The following is a 21,587-nucleotide window of genomic DNA, read 5'->3' as shown; positions in this document are numbered from 1 at the left end:
CAAGGCTTTCATAGGAGTTGTGGGCATTTTCAGGGTAGTTTAATGACCCTGGTGGTAGTGTGACCTTCCCTGTACCATAATGCTACAGAATAACTCATTAGAACCAAATTGATCTCTTTTTTTTAGCCTTTGCAAGTAGTTAATGTTAGAGTCGGAAACATCTGACAATCCCATCTTCTTACAGGCCAAGCAGTGCAGAGGAGAAGGAGGAGGAAGAAGAAGAGGAGGATGTGAGTTCTATACATAAAGGCAGATCAATATATAGAAGCTTATGGAGTAGAGGAAATATGTCATTCTATGTATTAAAGAGGATAAGAGGGAGGAGAAGGTTAACTTGTAAATATAGGCAGAAGTTTATGTGCCAAGGAAAATATTTAAATGATTTGTATTATGCATGTATTGAAATGTTATGAACTTGGATGTTTGTATGTATAAGGCTATGGGATTTACTTACAAGGTCTGTGGTGTTTTTTTTTACTTATAAGGTTGTACTTAGGATTTTACTTATAAGTTCTGTGGCTGTGGGTACCTCCTACAAAGCCTTTCTACTATGGCTATTAATTAACAAAATCCTCTTTCTTTCAGCTTGTGTACTGGCTCAGAAAGTAGTGAAAGGGTGCATGTTATCTATGAAGGCTATATCAATAAGTATGGAAGTGTGTTATGGCTATTAACAACAATCTCTCTTTCAGCATGTGTACGGGGATAGAAAGTTACTTGGCATGTATTGAAATGTCATGCACTGAGAGTATTTACGTAAAGGGCCGGGGTTATTTCTTATAAGGTACTACGCATGATTTTACATATACAGCCTTTAGTGTTTCTTTAGGTTAAGGTATTTCCTATCCCAGCACGTATAAGAAACTTGGGTATGGATTTATGTGTGAGTTACTGAGTTGCATGTATACTAAAATGTGTATTTGGGATTTTCGTCTTCTGTGTTTTATATATATATATCCTAAGAATGGTGTTTTGTTGGGAAAGAATGTTATGCACTGGGGTTATTTATATACAAAGTCTGTGGTTATTTCTTCATAAGGTATTTCCTATCCCAGTACGTATAAGGAACTTGGTATGGATTTAAATGTGCGTGTTACTGAGTTGCATGTGTATGTGCATTCAATGTATTGGGGTATATATTGTGTATTGGGGGTATTTATTTCAAGGTTAAAGTACTGAATGGAGGGGAATTTATGTAGGGGAAAGGTCTGTAGTGGGGGTGTCGTAACAACCTCTCCTGCAACAACTCCTACTGGTGCTTGTGTATAGATTTAATTATGTATTGAGATATGTATTTGAATGTTAAGATACTGGAAGGAAGGGTATTTATGTAGGTGTAATGTGATAATGTCTGTAGGGAAATGTCTTAACAAAACAACCCCTTCTGCAATAGCTACTACTACTACTACTGGTGCTGTCCATAACTTACAACACTTCCGTACTAGGAGTATTAACAAAACCTTTTAATTTCAGCTACCAAGGACAACCTCTGCTGCTCTGGGTATCAACTCCTGCACTCCTGGGACTGGCATAACATCTGCATGCCCTTGTAACAACTCACTCTGCTTCTGCTATTCATAACACCCCGTTCTGCGTCTGCTGTCGTAACAGGGCATGGCTTCTGTATACTAACTCCTGCTCGCATAACCCGCATGGATTTACACTTCTCTCTCTGCTTCTGGCTTTCGTACCTATCAACACATTCTGCGCCTTCCTTCGTAACTAATCCCACGGCTTCTCTGCATGACAACTCCGGCTGCTTACGGCAAAATTTCGCTTAACAGCTACTCGTATGGCTTTTGCATGTGAACGCATTTCATTTCTGCTGCACACTAACCCACACTGCTGGCTTGAGTATCCTAACGACCTAACCCATTCTGTAAGCTGCCGCCCAGTGCTCCAGGTGACCCCTAACAAGCCTGTCGGATCGGCGTCTAGCGAGGGAGGTTCCGTCAGGTTCCGTCCCCGCTAGAGCTGTCTCCCTTCACCTTAAAAAATATAGTTTGACATAATTTGAGAGCAGCAGTACAGGCCAGGTATCAGAGAGGGGTTCAGGCCTATATGGGGACACCTCTGTTAGGCTTGTACCTCAATAAATAACTAGAAAAAAGTTGGAAAGTGTTAAACAATGACCATACGTAACCTAGTCATGTGTGAATCCTGACTATGGAGGGAGATTATCCTCAAACACGTACGGTTATATATATACATGTCTTTTACCCACCCATGCGTGCAGTACGGGTGGTGAACTCTGACCTCTATGAAATAAATATACGTAACAGGAAAAAATAAATTGGTTTAAAATATATTTCCCTCATCCATATTCGGCAGCAGATATGTACAGGTTGAAAAAACGGGTTGATATCTGATGTTTGACCCCACGGTTGACCGTTCGTCCCTGCGTCTGGGATCGCTACGTCAACATCTTCGGCCGACGTCTCCACCTTAGGGTTGAGCGTCCATCCCTGCGTCTTTGTGTACCTGCGTTAAAATCTTCACCACCATATGACGTTGAGTCTGGCGGGCGTTGTTTTGGAATCTCGAGACGGCAATTTCCCACGGCTGTTAAGGGTATGGGTCAGGCTGTCATGGGTGGCTGTTACGTTAGCCTTGTCACGGTGTCAAGGCTCGTAAAACCACCCTTGGAAATACTAGCAACACAGCGTATATGGAAAGCCTTCAAGTGATGTAGTGACTCGTGGAAATATTTGCAACCTAACATATTTCACCCAGTGGTGGTGGTGGTAGGGATCATGTTTCTTAACGGTCCCTCTAAGCAAGAAAAAATCATCACTCACACAAACCATTTCATACTATATATCAAAGCATTTGTGATCACATTATGCATCATCTATTTTGGGGGGTTATATCATGGCACAAATTTCAGTTGTATGTCTGTTTATTGAGGGGACTGTTTGGGTCTTGTATTTTCTGTTGTATATTTCCAAGGCCAAAAAGGTCAGTAATTGGGTTCTCAATGATGTTTTTTTAGGTTGATGGTACAGAGGAAGGGTCATAAAAGCACCCTTGTCTGTAACCCCTGAAAGCCTTGTCAAATATGTGTTTTTTAGGTTTTGTCTGTAACTCCCTGAAAGCCTTGTCAAATATGTTTTTTGGTTTTTTTTTTTTTTGGTTTTTTACGTCATGGCCTATTGCTCCGGTAAGCTTCTTCCCAGTGGATCCTGATGGTCGGCCCAAGGCTTCTTCCCGGTGGGGCCTGATGGTCGGCCCAGCCCGTTCTGGTGCAGGCAAGTGTTTATAGTGGTGCCATATTGCATTGGCTCATGCTGCCCTCCCGGAGCTCATCTTTAATCCTAGAATCTAGAGTCCGGGTTGATAGGTGGTCTTCTGGACAGCATGTGGGTAGTTTTAACCCGGTAGCAGCGGGGATCATGTTTCTTAATGGTCCCTCTAAGCGAGAAAAATGGGAAAAAATCATCACTCACGCAAACCATTTCATAATAATATATATAAGCATTTGTGATAAGTTTATGTATCATCTATTTTGGGGGGTTCAAATCATGGCACAAATTTGGCCCATCGCTGCTACACGGTAAAGCCACAAATTTGGCCCGTCCCTGCTACCGGGTTAAGCCACTCGGCGGCCTTTGGTGAGTGAAATTTACCCTTCATAGCCAGTGGATAGCTGCAACCACATAGATTTCTGATCCCAGTATGTATATTTTGGGGGGTGGAATATTTTAAAGTGAGTGAGATCTTCATTGAGCAAGGGTTGATGTAGGAGAAGCAATTATTTCCCCATACAGTATTTAAAGAGACTGACTATTTGGAAAGGCTTCGTACACTCAGAATTTGCCATGTTTAACCCTTGAAAGCTTAGTTCTGGCTAGATATCAAGCTTTAAAGCATCACATTGAGCAAGGGTTGATGTAGGAGAATCAATTATTTCCCCATACAGTATTTAAAGAGACTGACTATTTGGAAAGGCTTCGTACACTCAGAATTTGCCATGTTTAACCCTTGAAAGCTTAGTTCTGGCTAGATATCAAAGCTCTAAAGCATCACATTGAGCAAGGGTTGATGTAGGAGAATCAATTACATCCCCACTCAGTATTTAAAGTGACTGACTATTTGAAAAGACCTTGTACTCTCAGAATTTGCCATGTTTAACCCTTGAAAGCTTAGTTCTGGCTAGATATCAAGCTTTAAAGCATCACATTGAGCAAGGGTTGATGTAGGAGAATCAATTACCTCTCCATACAGTATTTAAAGAGGGAATTTGACCTTTTGAAAAGGCCTCGTACACTCAGAATTTGCCATTTTTAATACTTGAAAGCTTAGCACTAGTATATTTACAAGATCTTATTCATCACATTGAGCGAGGGGAATATCTCGAGGGGCAAAGAAGTTCATAGGAGAATTAATTACCTCCTCAAACAACATATAAGAAGGGATTTGACTATTTAAAAAGGCCTCAAACATAGAATTTGCCATGTCTCTACAGTTGAAGGTCCAGCACTGCTTTTAGTCAAAGTTCTCAAGCTTAAAAAATAACACGCTTGATGTAAAGGAATGAATTATCTCCCCCAAACTATTTAAAGAGAGATTTTGAGTGCTTGAAGAGGCCTCAGACTCATAGAATTTGCCACGTCCTTACAGTTGAAGGTCCATAGCTGCTTTTAGTCAAAGTTCTTAAGCTTAAAAATAACAGAGGATTGATGTAGAAGAATGATTTACCTGCCCAAACAGTATGTACCCAGCCCCCTCAAGTCCCCAGTGCAGTCCCACCCCCAGTCTCAACTCCCAATTACCTTTATTCTGGGGGTCAAAGACATTAAATATAAGTGTTTTCCCTTCCCATGTCAGCCCTAAGACCCTCAGGCCCCCAGTAATTGGTCACCTAACCCAACCTAGCAAGTGTGTTAGCATAATACTGGCGGTAACATTTTAATTAACCTTTCCAATGAGCAAAAAGAATTAATATGGAACTATGAATCAAATATCCCCAGCAATTAAGTCTCCACTTTGTTATGTAACATTAGTAAGGGTTCCAGTATATGTTAGATAATTACTAGCATTGTCAAGAACAGTTTTAATAGCCTTGTCAAGGGTTGGCCGAGAAAACAATATTATAACAAGCACTGAACTAATTCTTGAGTAATTGGACTGAGAAAGCCTTGATGGTACTCTATTTTTGCTATATTATAAAAAGTCTATAAGCGATGCCTTGGAAAGCTACCATAAGCAAGGGTTGGTCTAGATTATTGATGTCCAAGCTATTAATTATATGTATTTTCTCTTACCTGAAGCCCCCTAGCTCAAGCCCCCAGACCCTCGATCAGCCTCTTCCAGACCCTCCCCCCCCCCACCAGTAGCTACCTTATTTTCTGGGGGATCAAAACCATTAATTATGTGTTAGTTTTGATAATTACCTGACATTAAGTCTTACCATGGTCAGTGTCAGCATTTGTGAAGCCTTAATTATCATGAGCATAGTTTTATATCAAGCACTAACTCTTGGGTAAGACTTTGAGAAGGTCTTAATGTACTCAATCTTTGGCATATAAAAACAAGTCTAGCAATGCCTTAGGAAGATACCATGAGCAAGGGGTGAGTTAGGAAACTGATATACCTATCCCTCAATACTGCATAAACAATGGATCGAGGTCTTGTTCAGTATATATATCAGGCACAATTGTCCATCTTTTGAGTTAGTTTATCAAAGACATATCACAATCTTCTACCATGAGCAAGGGATGAGTTAGCAGCTTGATATATATTCCTTAATACTACATAGACAATGGATCGAGGTCTTGTTCAGTATATATATATCAGGCACAATTGTCCATCTTTTGAGTTAGTTTATCAAAGACATATTACTGAACCTTCCACCATGAGCAAGGGATGAGTTAGCAGCTTGATATATATTCCTTAATACTGCAAAAATAATGGAAAGAGGGCTTGTTCAATATATATTATCACTCATATAGGTTACAATTGTCCATCTTTTGAGTTAGTTTATCAAAGACATTACTGTATCTTGTACCATGAGCAAGGTCCTTAGGGTGACTTATAGGAGATAGTTATACATTCCTATGTGTTTCATAGAGGAAAGGAAGAGATCTAGAATGATATATATTCTAAGGGTTCTTCATCTCTTATAGTTAATTAGTTCAGCAGTGAAAATCAGTTTTATGCTGAGTGCTGAGTATCAACACGTACCTCAAGTCAGCATGCATTTGTGTTATAAGGTCAATAAACTCATGGCCCAGAATCAGTCAGCATTTTTGAAGTCGGCATTTAAAGTCAGCATCTCTCTCTCTCTCTCTCTCTCTCTCTCTCTCTCTCTCTCTCTCTCTCTCTCTTCCCAGCACGGCTTAATATGATATCAGCCCTTATTGATGTTGCCGTTAAGTACAACATTAACTATCATGCATGCAGGGGACGAGAAAGCTGAAAAAAAAAGTAAAATGACGAGGCGGAAGAATTATATATGGCGAGCGATCGAGTCCATTGGCGGGGGTGTTGCCATTCTGAGAGAAAAAAGCTTGTTATTTTCTCGTAAGTCTATATATTAGAGAATTTCATCCATTCCTGTGTCTCGGTATGGTAGGTCACAGGTCAAGTCATGCAATAAACATGTTCTGTACGAGTGTGGTGACTCCGGAAACAATATATCAGTAGCGTGCCGAGGTGACCGATCAGCTGATTAAAACAGCTGATTGGGTACGCGGAGGTTTAAACATTACGTCATAGCTGTCGGATGGGTTTTAATTTACAGATTTACATAGAAAATCAGACCCCAGGGTCCAGACTAAGTGGCCTGTCCTTAAACTAAGTGATTCAACATTAATCCGATGGCTCCAAAACGTTGCATTTCAACTCTAGTTAATATATTGAGTTGAAGGAAGTGACGGCCGATCGAGCTTGTTTTTAAAGGAAATCAATCGTGTGACCACTGAAGGAAGGCAGGGAGCTTATTCCATTCTCGCACTACAACGTTAATTGGTGAAGAAAAATTTGGTTCAGTCTGAATTTACTTGTCTACATTTGAGTTTTACGCCTTAATTTGTTCCTCGTACGCAAAGTGTCATCGATCATAAACAATATTGATCTGTCTACATTCGTGAAACATATGGAGCCAAGCTCAGCAAATTCAGCATGGCCCAGAATTTCTTTAAGTCGGCATGGTCTGAAGTCAGCATGGCCTATAGCTGGCTCGCCCAACTTGGCATATGTCGGTACAGGAAGCTTTTTTGTAGCGATATGCTTAATTCAACTCAGCCTATGACCTTTTCTGAGCTCAGCATACTACTACTACTACTACTGCTACTACTATTACTACTACTACTACTACTACTACTACTACTACTACTACTACTACTATTACTACTACTACTACTATTACTACTACTACTACTACTACTACTACTACTACTACTACTATTACTACTACTACTACTATTACTACTACTACTACTACTATTACTACTACTACTACTACTACTACTACTACTACTACTATTACTACTGTATACTACTACTATTACTAGGTGTTTAATTATGAACAAGTCAGCAATGCTCACTCAGAATGGCGCCTAGCTGTTTCTCAATGCTGATCCTATTTTGAACTCAGCATGCATTAAAGAGTTACTGATTTCAGTCTGTATAGCCACTCTGAGCTCAGCATGGTGGTCTATATATGACAGCATGATCGTTTTCTTGATATGCTGAGTTCGGAGTTCAACATGGATTTAAGTTAAGATTAGCATATGAGTCAGCATGGCCATAAGTTTAAATCAGCTTGCATAAGATCGAGTCAGCATGGCTATCTCTTTCAATGCTGACTTTTTATAGGCTCAGCATAGGAGTTATACAAGTGAACAATGCCGTCATTGAACTCAACTTACTGCATATATTGTGACCTTTATTTCAAGTCAGCATGCATCATGAAGTCAGCATGTGACCGTAAGCTTAAATCAGCTTGATAGCATAAGATATAGCATTTCAGCATATATCCTTCAACTTAATATCAACTAGAGTAGAAATGCAACGTTTTGGAGTCTTCTGATTAATGTAAAATCACTTAGGTTTAAGGACAGACCACCAAGTCTGGACCATGGGGTCTGTGTGGTCTGATTTTCTATGTAAATCTATGTAAAGGTTGGAACAATTAGTTTTGAGGTACAACAATGAGTTTTCCTGTTCCAACGTCCATCTTCCCTTATTAAATATTTCAAAGCCATTATTTACACGGTTTTAGGTTTAATTAAAGAGAAAAAGCGATATAATTACCAGTTTATACAGGAAGAAACGTTGTAACCAATGGCTTTAAGATCTAATTAATACGTGATTCATTTCCCTTCCTCCCTCCCTCTATCTCCCTCTCCCTCCCTCCCTCCCTCCATGCTTCACGTAAGGGAGACTACTAAGTGTATTAAGAACTCCCTGAAGCCATTATTCCCACATATAAGCTCATTACATCATATTGTAAGCCCGTGCTGAAGAGTGATAGGATTTTATACTTTCTGCAGTTTCGTTCACAACATGTGCCGAGACCCAGACCCAGACCAACCCATTAATAACGAATAATAATGATTCCAAGGCCTTACCGCTGTTATTAAGGCCCCGGCAGGACTTAATTGGGGTTTACTAATGACAGGACACGCGATAAAAGGGCAAAGGGGCAGTTAAATAGAGTAATTAATGTTTCCGAGGTTAAACTAAAACTATTTATGTCAGCGATAATATACCTAAGCACTGCAAAGAAAGCCCTATTAATTAAACATTTCGACCCTATCTCTAAATAAATCTAGTTATTGGAGCGGAAAAGACAGTTCCAGGGTCATTTAATTCAAGTACGAGAATCTATTGAGCTGGCAGGAATCAGCTCGCAGCCGGAAAATAGCTCGCAAAGGGGACTTGAAACTGCTTAATTTTCAATATATCACTCACTGCTATCGTTTAACTGTCCCTTTGCGACTTCAATACACTGCAAATACATCAGATAAACACTTAAAATCAGTAGAAGGCTTTAAAACAAACACATAGGAGATTACATAGGAGGAACTACTCTGAGCTGATACTCACTCCTGGTTTGGGCAATCTCAACGCTTATATATAGATCACAGGTGGTTAAAGAGACATAAATCAAGGCAAATTAAGACGTTTTTTGCTGTCTTTACCCCATTGGACATGTGTAGTGGGTAGTATCGCGACTTATTTCCCCGAGGAGGCATTTCTCGTACACACCCGGCCCCAGCCGTGGAGGGAGGAGGCTGCTGTGTTATTTTTGTGTTTTTTGAAGCGAATTATCCTGTTGCCGAGGGAGCCATGCATCTGGAAACGGTAAATAGTCCCTCGTGATTGTTTTGGGCGGGTGAGGGCAGTGAATTAAGGCTTGTAATAGGTGGAAATAGGGAAAATGTATCGGTGGGGGGAGAGGTGGATTTAAATGGCCGCCGTGGTCGTTCAGAAGTTCATCGTTTTTTACTGATTTCCGGTAAAGTAGAGTACGTGGCGGCACGGGGCTTGAGGGGCAGGGCGACACGTGCATTGCATTCCTGTGTGTGAAGTTGGAGAGCGGGATATAAGCCGGTAAGGTCAGAAAGGTCACGTATATAACTGGCTTGGGGTGTCCGGCTCCATATATGACCTTAATTATTAATGACCTCTAAGACCTTCGGGCACTATGATAGGGAGAACTGAGATGAATGACCTAATGTATGGGGTCAAATGAGGTGTGAGTGTCTTAAATATTGAATTATGGGCGTTTAGCGGTGAGGTCATAAGGGCGTAACTGGCGGATGGAGCGAACCATAAGTGACGTATTATCTCAGTTATCAATAACACCTAAGAACTTTGAACGCTATGAGAGGGAGAACTAAGCTGAATGACCTAATGTATGGGGTCAAATGAGGTGTGAGTGTCTTAGATATTGAATTATGGGCGTTTAGCGGTGAGGTCATAAGGGCGTAACCGGCGGATGGGAGCGAACCATACGTGACCTTATATCCGTGAGTTTTGACCAGTGTAAGATGCCTGGGTACTCCTATATTAAGGATTAGGGTGTATTTGTGTTGTATTATTGCAGATATGAGGTGTGGGTTGTGTTACTCAGGAAATATTGAAGGTTAACGTGAGCTAGAAGTGTTTTAAGGGTGACTCGTCTAGCGGGCGGGGTGAATTTTACGAATTTTTCAGATTTATTTATTTCAGTGTTATTTCTCTTGATTTTTTTGCGTTTTCATCGTCATGGTTGTGATTTCATGTGTGTCTGAGGTGGTATTGATGGTGATTGTGGTGATTTTAGGTGATGCATGTGGTGGTGATGACCCGGGGTGGTGAACCTATTAACTCTAAGGGGGAATATGTAGGTTAGCGTTGTTGCCTTGACCACATGTGCTTACCCTAGACCATCGGGTGTCATTCTAGAGTTATACATGCTCCTGGTACTGTGAAGACTGGCATGAACCTATATTTTGCCTGTCAATAATTTCTTTGCTGTCACAGGAGGTTAAGGTTAAAATCTAAGTTTAATCCAAGGTTAGGATAACTTAGTGATGACCAGTATCTTATCCTAGACCTGGGGGCTTCGTGGTGCAGTGGTTAGCAGTTAGCACACTCGGCTCACAACCGAGAGAGCCTGGGTTCGATTCCCGGGCAGAGTGGGAAAATTTGGGAGGCTTTTCAGATACCCTATGCCCCTGTCCACCCAGCAGTGTACCAGGTATTAATCGGGGGTTGTGTCCCATCTCCTGGGATCTGTTCCCTTCTTTAATTCCTTCCCCTTCTGTCTCTCTCCGGCATATGACCACAGATGTTGCGCCGACTAAATGAAATTTTCCAACTTTTTTATCCTAGACCATCGGGTGTTATTCTGGAGGTCTGCTCATGATACCGTGAGGGCCGGAATTGACCTATTTTGTCTGTCAATTTTTATCTTGCTCTCACAGGAGGTTATGTTAAAATCTAAGTTTAATCCAAGGTTAGGATAACTTAGTGCTGACCGGGCATTTTTTTTGTTAATGTTTCCGATATTTTTCAGCCCTTGAATATATAAATAAGTGTGAAGTGATGAGACTTGGGTGTTTTTTCTGGAATAACACCCACTTGTTTAGGATAAATAGGCAGGATAGGCCTCTCACCACACTGCCGTTGATGTCACTGGCGGGAGAGGTGGCTACGGTCATCTCCATACTCCCCGCCTCTTAAAATATTGTCTTGGGGTGCAACGCAGTATATATTTGTTTTATTTCATTGTGGTAGTAGAGCGCACGGCAGGTACGGTTAACCCAGTAGCTGTGGGGATCATGTTTCTTAAGTCGGTAGCAGCGATGGGCCAAATTTGTGTCTTTACCGTGTAGCAGCGACGGGCCAAATTTGTGGCTTTACCGTGTAGCAGCGACGGGCCAAATTTGTGCCATGATATAAACCCCCCAAAATAGATGATACATAATCTGATCACAAATGCTTTATATATAATATGAAATGGTTTGTGTGAGGGGTGATTTTTTTCCATTTTTCTCGCTTGGAGGGACCATTAAGAAACATGATCCCTGCTGCTACCACTGGGTTAAAGGCCCTTCCCTCTAAGCGAGAAAAATGAGAAAAAAATCATCACTCACACAAACCACTTCATAATATATATCAATTCATTTGTGATGAGTTTATGCATCATCCATTTTTTTTTTTTTTTTTACGTCTTGGCCTATTGCGCCGGTAGGCTTCTTCCCGGTGGATCCTAATGGTTGATGGTGGGGTTTATATCCTTCTTAATATATCAAGTTACATATCATGGCAAGAATTTGGCCCGTCGCTGGTACACTGTAAAGCCACAAATTTGGGCCCTTGTTGCTACCGGGTTAAGTTAGGTCTTGTTAGGATAGCTCAGCAAGTTTGGGCAGGTTAGGATAGCTTAGATTTAATTCTCTAAATATATGGTCTTGGGGGGGACACACCTGGAGATATATTTCTGTTTATATTGTTTTGACAGTGGCTTGCTAAGGCTAGATTAGTTTCATTAAAGTTTCATTAGGTTAGGATGACTTAGATTTAATTCTCTTTATATATAGTCTGGGATGACACATTGAGGCATATGTTTTTACTTTTTGCATATTTGGCGTCGGAACACAGGCTGGGGAAGGAGACGGTGGCTGAGTGGTTAGTGTGCCGGTCCTGCGTTCACTGCGTCATGGATGATGAGGGTTTGAATCTGTCGCTGCCACAGACTACTTGTCCTGAAGACCACCACCATCATCCTGGACTGTATGGGACTGTCCAAGGGAAAGCAAGATGGGGCCGCTATAAACACTTGCCGGCTTGGGCCCACCACCAGGCCCAGCCGAGGGAGGTAAGGAAAAAAAAAAAAGTATGGCTAGGTTTGAATAAGTTTTAGGTTAGAATAGCTTAGTATTAAATAATCTTGTAATTATTATTATTGTCATTAATATCATTGCTATTGCAACTCATGTTAATGGAGAGGTATCTTGTATGCCCTCCTGGACGTGACTGACTCGTTCACCCTCCATCTCGGACGATATGTCGAGTTAGCTTCACGTTGGTGGTCGGGTGTAGTTCCGGTGCCCCGAGAATAGGGGAACCACCTGCTAAACCCTGGGGTGAAGCCTGCACCTCAAGCATGGCCAGCGGTTGCGGGAGTCTCCGAAACAACCGTAACACTTTGACTTGTGTTTCATATCTTTATCATCTCTACTTGTTAGTAAGATAACGTCAATTCTGTAAAAAATAACATGTAAGATGGTTCTTACGTAAATAGTTTTTTTGAGATATGAGACGCATTAATGGATTTACATTAATTTCAATGGGGAAATTTGTTTTGGTTTTCGAGTGTTTTGGTGTGCGAGCAATATTCTTGAATGAATTAAACTCGTAAATCGAGGTTTGACTGTATATGTACTCCATAAATAGCTAACATAACAGATCGCAGGTCATCGCTAGGTCTGTAAACAATGGCGGGGTTCCCCGGGCCAGGCCACAGGGCTCAAGTTAAGAGTCCATGGACTATAGCTAACTAAACTACCTGATAACTAACTAAACTGACCCCCCCTCCCTTCCCCCTTCACACTAGGAGCAAGGTCTCCAGCGGACTGCTTCAGCTTTCAAACACATCGCTGAGTTTAGTGTGGTCACCCGCATGCAGCCCTATGGGGCTTCGTGGTTCAGTGGTTAGCACACTCGGCTCACAACCGAGAGAGCCCGGGTTCGATTCCTGGGTGGAGTGGAAAAATTTGGGCGGCTTTTCCAATACCCTACGCCCCTGTCCACCCAGCAGTGTACCAGGTATTAATCGGGGGCTGTGTCCCGTCTCCTGGGATCTGTTCCCTTCTCCTATAATTCCTTGCCCTTCTGTCTCTCTCCGGCATATGACCACAGATGTTGCGGCGTCCACTAAACAAAACTTTCCACTTTCCACCTGCTACCACCACCGGGCTAATGATAAATATAAATGAATCTCGTTATTGGGGACCAGAAGACAGATTTTGTGTTGGAAGTCAGTAAATATAAGAGGCTGAATACAACAGTCTGGCAATGTTGGCACTGCCTCAAAGTATAGGCCTGGCTGTATGTATAGAGTTATATGAGGGGAGAGAAAGAGAGGGGGAGGGTAGAGGAAGAAAAGTATGTAAAAAAACAAATATGAGAGAGAGAGTATCAATTAATTATCTTAATTATACAGCCCTTGATAGAGAGAGAGATTTTATAATATATTATCCCATGCTGTCTTTCCCGGTACAAGACTTTGAGAGTGGACACATATTTGCAGGTTGGTGTAGCAGTGCTGGGAGGTGCCATAACACAGGGCACTCCTCACCTCAACAACAGTCTCTTCACCGACAAGTAATTCTTCACCAACAAGCTTTTCAGCAGCTTGGAGAAATAGGTAAGCTTTCTCTACTCACTTCCTGCCCTGCCTTCATTACCCCCGCCAGAAGCCCCCAAAGGGTGAACCCGTTATATTGAGCTGTAAAATGTTCAGCAGCTCACTTAGTAACCCATTGTGTTGTAAAATGTTCACTACCTCCCCTTGCTTAGAGGGAAAGGCCTTTTAACCCAGTGGTGGTGGTAGCTGTGGGGATCATGTTTCTTAATGGTCCCCCAAGCGAGAAAAATGAGAAAAAATCACCCCTCACACAAACCATTTCATAATACATATCAAAGCATTTGTGATCAGTTTACACATCATCTATTTTGGGGGGTTTAAATCATGGCACAAATTTGGCCCGTTGCTGCTACACGGTAAAGCCACAAATTTGTTCCATTGCTGCTACACGGTAAAGCCAAAAAATTTGGCCCGTTGCTACACGGTAAAGCCACAAATTTGCCCGTTGCTACACGGTAAAGCCACAAATTTGTCCCATTGCTGCTACACGGTAAAGCCACAAATTTGTTCCATTGCTGCTACACGGTAAAGCCACAAATTTGGCCCGTCGCTGCTACCGGGTAAGAAACATGATCCCCGCAGCTACCGTGTTAAGCATAGGATGCATGATATATGTTTGCCAAAGTGCTTACTACACACTGGATACATATTATGCATGCAAGATTGGTTTTGCTTTATAATATAGTTAGATTAATTTGATTTATTTATTCAGCCCTTGACAGAGAGGAAAGTAATATTTCTTATTGTACAAGGGACTTACCACAGACATGTCGCCAACCTGATTTTGTATAAGTTTAAACCCAGGAATAAGTCACCTCCAATCCTGGCATCAAAGTTCCTTAAGCCCTAACTCACTCACCGGTGCTAATGCAGGAGTCAAGTCATCATTATACAGTAAATATTGGTGTGAAAAGACTCCTAATATTGGCCGCATCATGTGTGGAAATACATATTAAAAGGAAGCCTAGCCAGCAGGGAGGGAGGAGGAGGCTCACTACATGGTTTGGTCTCAAAAGCTAACAGGCTATATTTTCACCTGCAAGGGTAGATATATATTTTCTACTTACTTTTGCCTTATTTTACAGCCTTTGACAGAGAGGAAAGTAACACACAAACTGATCACAAATGCTTTGATATATAATATGAAATGGTTTGTGTGAGGGTGATTTTTCTCTTTTCTTGCTTGGAGGGACCATTAAGAAACATGATCCCTGCCACCACCGGGTTAAGTTAAAGTTTTCTAACGAAAGAATTGCTACATTACATTTGTAAGTCACTGACACAACAAAACACTCACCACCATCACTTTGTTGATGCGTCATGGACAGCGATATTAGGTAGGGTTAGATACACGGGAGCCAAGGTTCAGAGGAGCTGCTTCGTGCAGACTCCTATGTTCTTATGTCACTGGACGAGGTGGAAGGATGCTTGGGTGCCATAGTAGGGGTCAAAATGCAGTGTGTGTATTCCAGAGAAACGTTCCACTCACAGTGCTGGCTAGCTTCAGACTGAGGAGAAAGACAGCGTCTCCGCCATAGCAGGGCACGATAACAGAAAACCTTATTCCCGATAACCGATAACTGATAATGAAAAACCTTAACAACACCCTGCGCCGTATCCGAGATCGCCACGCTCGCCAAATTTCAAATGTCGCTATTGAATATGACAAGCTTTCAGCCATAAACTCAACATAATCATCATGTATTATATATGAAAACATGCAGAATTAAATGGTACACATAAAGAAACTCACTACGGCCAGGCCAAAACAACACCCCGCACTGTATCCGAGATCGCCACGCGCGCTAAATTTCAAATGTCGCTATTGAATATGACAAGCTTTCAGCCATAAACTCAACATAATCATCATGTATTATATATGAAAACATGCAGAATTACATGGTGCACATAAAGAAACTCACTACGGCCGGTCCAAAACAGCGCCCTGAGCTGTGTCCGAGATCGCCGCGCGCGCTAAATTTCAAATGTCGCTATTGAATATAACAAGCTTTCAGCCATAAACTCAACATAATCATCATGTATTATATATGAAAACATGCAGAATTAAATGGTGCACATAAAGAAACACTATGCCTGGACCAAAACAGCGCCCAGCGCCGTATCCGGGATCGCCACGCACGCCAAATTTCAAATGTCGCTACTGAATATAACAAGTTTTCAGCAATAAACTCAACATAATCATCACATATTATATATGAAAACATGCAGAACTAAATGGTGCACATAAAAAAACTCACTACGGCTGGGCCAAACAACACCGCACTGTATCCGAGATCGCCATTCGCCAAATTTCAAATGTCGCTATTGAATATAACAAGCTTTCAGCCATAAACTCAACATAATCATCATGTATTATATATGAAAACATGCAGAATTACATGGTGCACATATATAAATTCACTACGGGGCCAAAACAGCTCCCTCTGCTGTTTCCGAGATCGCCTCGCGCGCTAAATTTCAAATGTCGCTATTGAATATAACAAGCTTTCAGCCATAAACTCAACATAATCATCATGTATTATATATGAAAACATGCAGAATTAAATGGTGCACATAAAGAAACTCACTACGGCTGGCCAAAACAGCGCCCTGCACCGTATCCGAGATCGCCGCGCCAAATTTCAAATGTCGCTATTGAATATAACAAGCTTTCAGCCATAAACTCAACATAATCATCATGTATTATATATGAAAACATGCAGAATTAAATGGTGCACATAAAGAAACTCATTACGGCTGGGCCAAAACAGCGCCCTGCGCCGTATCCGAGATCGCCACGCGCCAAATTTCAAATGTCGCTATTGAATATAACAAGCTTTCAGCCATAAACTCAGCATAATCATCATGTATTATATATGAAAACATGCAGAATTAAATGGTACATAAAGAAACTCACTACGGCCGGGCCAAACAACACCCTGCACCGTATCCGAGATCGCCATTCAAGCTAAATTTCAAATGTCGCTATTGAATATAACAAGGTTTCAGCCATAAACTCAACATAATCATCATGTATTATATATGAAAACATGCAGAATTACATGGTGCACAAAGAAATTCACTACGGCCGGGCCAAACAACACCCTGCGCTGTATCCGAGATCGCCACGCTGCCAAATTTCAAATGTCGCTATTGAATATAACAAGCTTTCAGCCATAAACTCAGCATAATCATCATTTTATATATGAAAACATGCAGAATTAAATGGTGCACATAAAGAAACTCACTACGGCCAGGCCAAAACAACACCTCGCACCGTATCCGAGATCGCGTGTGCCAAATTTCAAATGTCGCTATTGAATATAACAAGCTTTCAGCCATAAACTCAACATAATCATCATGTATTATATATGAAAACATGCAGAATTACATGGTGCACATAAAGAAACTCACTACGGCCGGGCCAAAACAGCTCCTCTGCTGTGTCCGAGATCGCCAGCTTAAATTTCAAATGTCGCTATTGAATATAACAAGCTTTCAGCCATAAACTCAACATAATCATCATGTATTATATATGAAAACATGCAGAATTAAATGGTGCACATAAAGAAACTCACTACGGCCGGGCCAAAACAGCGCCCTTCGCCGTATCCGAGATCGCCACGCCGCCAAATTTCAAATGTCGCTATTGAATATAACAAGCTTTCAGCCATAAACTCATCATAATCATCATGTATTATATATGAAAACATGCAGAATTAAATGGTACACATAAAGAAACTCACTACGGCCGGGCCAAAACAACACTCCGCACCGTATCCGAGATCGCCATTCGCGCTAAATTTCAAATGTCGCTATTGAATATAACAAGGTTTCAGCCATAAACTCAACATAATCATCATGTATTATATATGAAAACATGCAGAATTACATGGTGCACATAAAGAAATTCACTACGGCCCGGCCAAAACAGTGCCCTGCGCCGTATCCGAGATCGCCACGCCACAAATTTCAAATGTCGCTATTGAATATAACAAGCTTTCAGCCATAAACTCAGCATAATCATCATTTTATATATGAAAACATGCAGAATTAAATGGTGCACATAAAGAAACTCACTACGGCCAGGCAAAACAACACCTCGCACCGTATCCGAGATCGCGTGTGCCAAATTTCAAATGTCGCTATTGAATATAACAAGCTTTCAGCCATAAACTCAACATAATCATCATGTATTATATATGAAAACATGCAGAATTACATGGTGCACATAAAGAAACTCACTACGGGGCCAAAACAGCGCCCTCTGCTGTGTCCGAGATCGCCGCTTAAATTTCAAATGTCGCTATTGAATATAACAAGCTTTCAGCCATAAACTCAACATAATCATCATGTATTATATATGAAAACATGCAGAATTAAATGGTGCACATAAAGAAACTCACTACGGCCGGGCCAAAACAGAGCCCTGCGCCGTATCCGAGATCGCCACGCGCTCCAAATTTCAAATGTCGCTATTGAATATAACAAGCTTTCAGCCATAAACTCAGCATAATCATCATGTATTATATATGAAAACATGCAGAATTAAATGGTACACATAAAGAAACTCACTACGGCCGGGCCAAAACAACACCCCCACCGTATCCGAGATCGCCATTCGCTTAAATTTCAAATGTCGCTATTGAATATAACAAGGTTTCAGCCATAAACTCAACATAATCATCATGTATTATATATGAAAACATGCAGAATTACATGGTGCACATAAAGAAATTCACTACGGCCGGGCCAAAACAGTGCCCTGCGCCGTATCCGAGATCGCCACGCTCTCCAAATTTCAAATGTCGCTATTGAATATAACAAGCTTTCAGCCATAAACTCAGCATAATCATCATTTTTATATATGAAAACATGCAGAATTAAATGGTGCACATAAAGAAACTCACTACGGCCAGGCCAAAACAACACCTCGCACCGTATCCGAGATCGCCGCGTGTGCCAAATTTCAAATGTCGCTATTGAATATAACAAGCTTTCAGCCATAAACTCAACATAATCATCATGTATTATATATGAAAACATGCAGAATTACATGGTGCACATAAAGAAACTCACTACGGCCGTGCCAAAACAGCACCCTCTGCTGTGTCCGAGATTGCCGCGCGCGCTAAATTTCAAATGTCGCTATTGAATATAACAAGCTTTCAGCCATAAACTCAACATAATCATCATGTAAGTCTAGGTGAGTAGGGTAGTAGTAGCCTAGTATAGTAAAATCACTGAGAGCTGATGCCTACATATATATATATATATATATATATATATATATATATATATATATATATATATATATATATATATATATATATATATTTATATATGTAGTGGGTATTGGGTATATCACACACACACACACACACACACACACACACACGTCAATATGGTCACTGGGCACAGCATGGTGAGCTCTCTTCCTCTCCTTGCCAGCCTCACTGGTTATTTGTTTTCCTGAGACAGATTTATTTACGATAATGACCATTTTTTAGTAAGTATTAAACTGTTTGCATGGAGAAAATAAGGAGAAAGAAAAGGTGTGAAATATGCACTTTAAATTTGGTATTGGCCAGCAGCCTCATCAGTGGCTGTCAGCCAGTGAGGAACAGGGAAAACTGACACGCTCTCCCTGTGGAAGGTGCTTCTCCTCAGCCAATCCATTTTAGTAGTACTGGGAATGAGGAGGCGCAACAGAGGTGAGCGGGGGAGGACAGGTCGACTGGTGTTCAGTAAAATTGTAAGATACGAATACCCTACGACGTGACGTGTTATATTAAGTGTTCGCAGTACTACATTATCAGCTGTAATTGCAGGAAGGTGGGTGGTGAGTTATGCGCATAGCTGGGCGTTATCGCGATACTTTATCGCTGATAACAAAATCGGGTTGTCGGCCATCCGCTGCTTATTTAAATATATATCGGTATCTTCGTTATTTTTGTAACCAAACTAGTGATAATCGCTACTTTTTTTCCGCCTCAGAAAAAAAAACACGTTGTCTCCTCCCTACTCGCATGCGTGGCCCGGGTGCCCGGTATTTTATGAAAAAACTTGGGGGTATGAATTATCTTTGGCGAAGAGATTTCGTACTTAGATCATCAACATTAAAATACTAGGTTGTTTTTTTATGTTAGACTCAAAAATCAATACATCAAAGAGAAAAATCATTTAGCTTTGCCCCAAAATGATTATTCACTACCTCAAATTTGATATTCCATATTCGTTTGTGAGCATGCCATGGTATTGAAGGCACCCGGTGTTGTGTTATTTGGTGTCCCATCGTCAAAAGCTGGCGCTTGTGTTAACAAACACTGGTCTCTCGTGAACTGCGCATGTTCAGACCAGTAAGCATAGACCTGTACAGTATCACAAAGCTTTTTAACACATTAAGACCAGTTGCTGGAAGGCTGAATCAGACATAGTACCACCATCCTCACTGTTTCTAGAACGACACTCTGTACATATAAATACAACTCGTACAGAGTGTCGATCTAGAAACATCGGGGATGGTGGTAGTGGTACTGTATGTCTGATTCAGCCTTCCAGCAACTCTAAATTACGGTTAAAAAGCTTTGTGAGACTGTTCAGGTCTACGCTTGGTGGTCTGAGCATGTGCAGTTCACGAGAGACCAGTGTTTGTCGGTGGGGACGCCAAATAACACAACACCGGTTCAGGCGTTTCTAGTATTACCGTCCATATGTACGTGTCAACGTGTGGTTTTCAGATTTTGTAAGTTTTTAAAAATACAGATAATGAAAATATGAATTCATCTATGTTTTTTATTTGAAATATCAATATAGTATCGTTTTCGCCTATCGGACTTATCGCTAGCTAGTATCGGAATTGTGGATTAATATCGGGTATCGGTTATCGCCTATATTTGTGTTTCCAGTTAACGAATATCGGTTATCACCGATAAGGTTTTCCATTATCAGTTATCGGTTATCGGGAATAAGGTTTTCTGTTATCGTGCCCTGCTATGGTTATGCGAGCCAGGGTGGGCACCTGCTGGAGGCTAGGTGGGCTCGGGGTGGATAGGTTTAGTAGGGTTGAGTAAACGTGAGAATTACAATAACATTAATCCTCATGATTCACTGGTAGCACGTATATAATTTGTTTAATATTATTAGGTAGTATTAATGGTTTATATGGATCATGTGTCCCTCGTTCAGTAAAAATAGTAGTAGTTGCTAATAGGCGCACCTAACACAACCAAAATATGGGGTACACACTTGGCGCAGGGACTGTTTTGGGGTGTCATTGAAGGTAACGGGCTCAAGAGTGGCCTGTCCAGATATTTTGTTTTTTATTTATTGATGATCCACGAGACATCCTAGAGTTAAATCAAAGTATGTGGTTATCTTTGTATTCATTCCTACACACTCTGGTAATATCTCTGTGGGGTCTGATTCACTTATTAGAGTGAAATTCTATTGTGAAAAACAGCCACAAATTCGTGTCACTGGTGAAAATGAAACTGATAATTTAAATTTTGCCACCATGAAATATATACAAATAGATAAATTTGAGTGACTTCACCTGCTTTGCACAGTAAAAATATGCTATTTCAGGCATCTGACACCCTCAAAAGGCGTGCACTCCTCTGGCCTAGGAGCTTCAGCCTGGACATTGTGGTTAGGTCATTACATACTCAAATCAGGACTAGGTTTTGGGAGACAGGTCAGGTCATTTTGTAGACTTGTGATA

At 41.1% G+C, this 21,587-nt stretch overlaps 1 protein-coding gene across 41 annotated transcripts in view; it reads left to right on the top strand.

Moving 5' to 3' along the window:
- Positions 1-21,587, top strand: part of LOC126993112 (uncharacterized) — a 66,245-nt gene that overhangs the window by 10,362 nt on the left and 34,296 nt on the right. For 5 of the 41 annotated variants that reach the window (XR_007747395.1, XR_007747393.1, XR_007747410.1 and 2 more), the window contains exons 1-3: positions 9,176-9,309; positions 12,097-12,313; positions 13,748-13,864. The exons of 3 other annotated variants lie outside the window; for them this stretch is intronic. Coding sequence is in view for 10 of the 38 variants with exons in the window: in XM_050851963.1 (XP_050707920.1) it covers positions 13,128-13,263; positions 13,748-13,864 (253 nt within the window). In the remaining 28 variants the exon portion in view is untranslated. 33 more of the 41 variants (XR_007747398.1, XR_007747400.1, XR_007747397.1 and 30 more) reach the window with 20 other exon arrangements.

Source organism: Eriocheir sinensis, unplaced genomic scaffold, assembly GCF_024679095.1.
Source record: "Eriocheir sinensis breed Jianghai 21 unplaced genomic scaffold, ASM2467909v1 Scaffold562, whole genome shotgun sequence".
NCBI classification, from domain to species: Eukaryota; Metazoa; Arthropoda; class Malacostraca; order Decapoda; family Varunidae; genus Eriocheir; species Eriocheir sinensis.
This window is presented reverse-complemented; position numbering and strand designations above follow the sequence as displayed.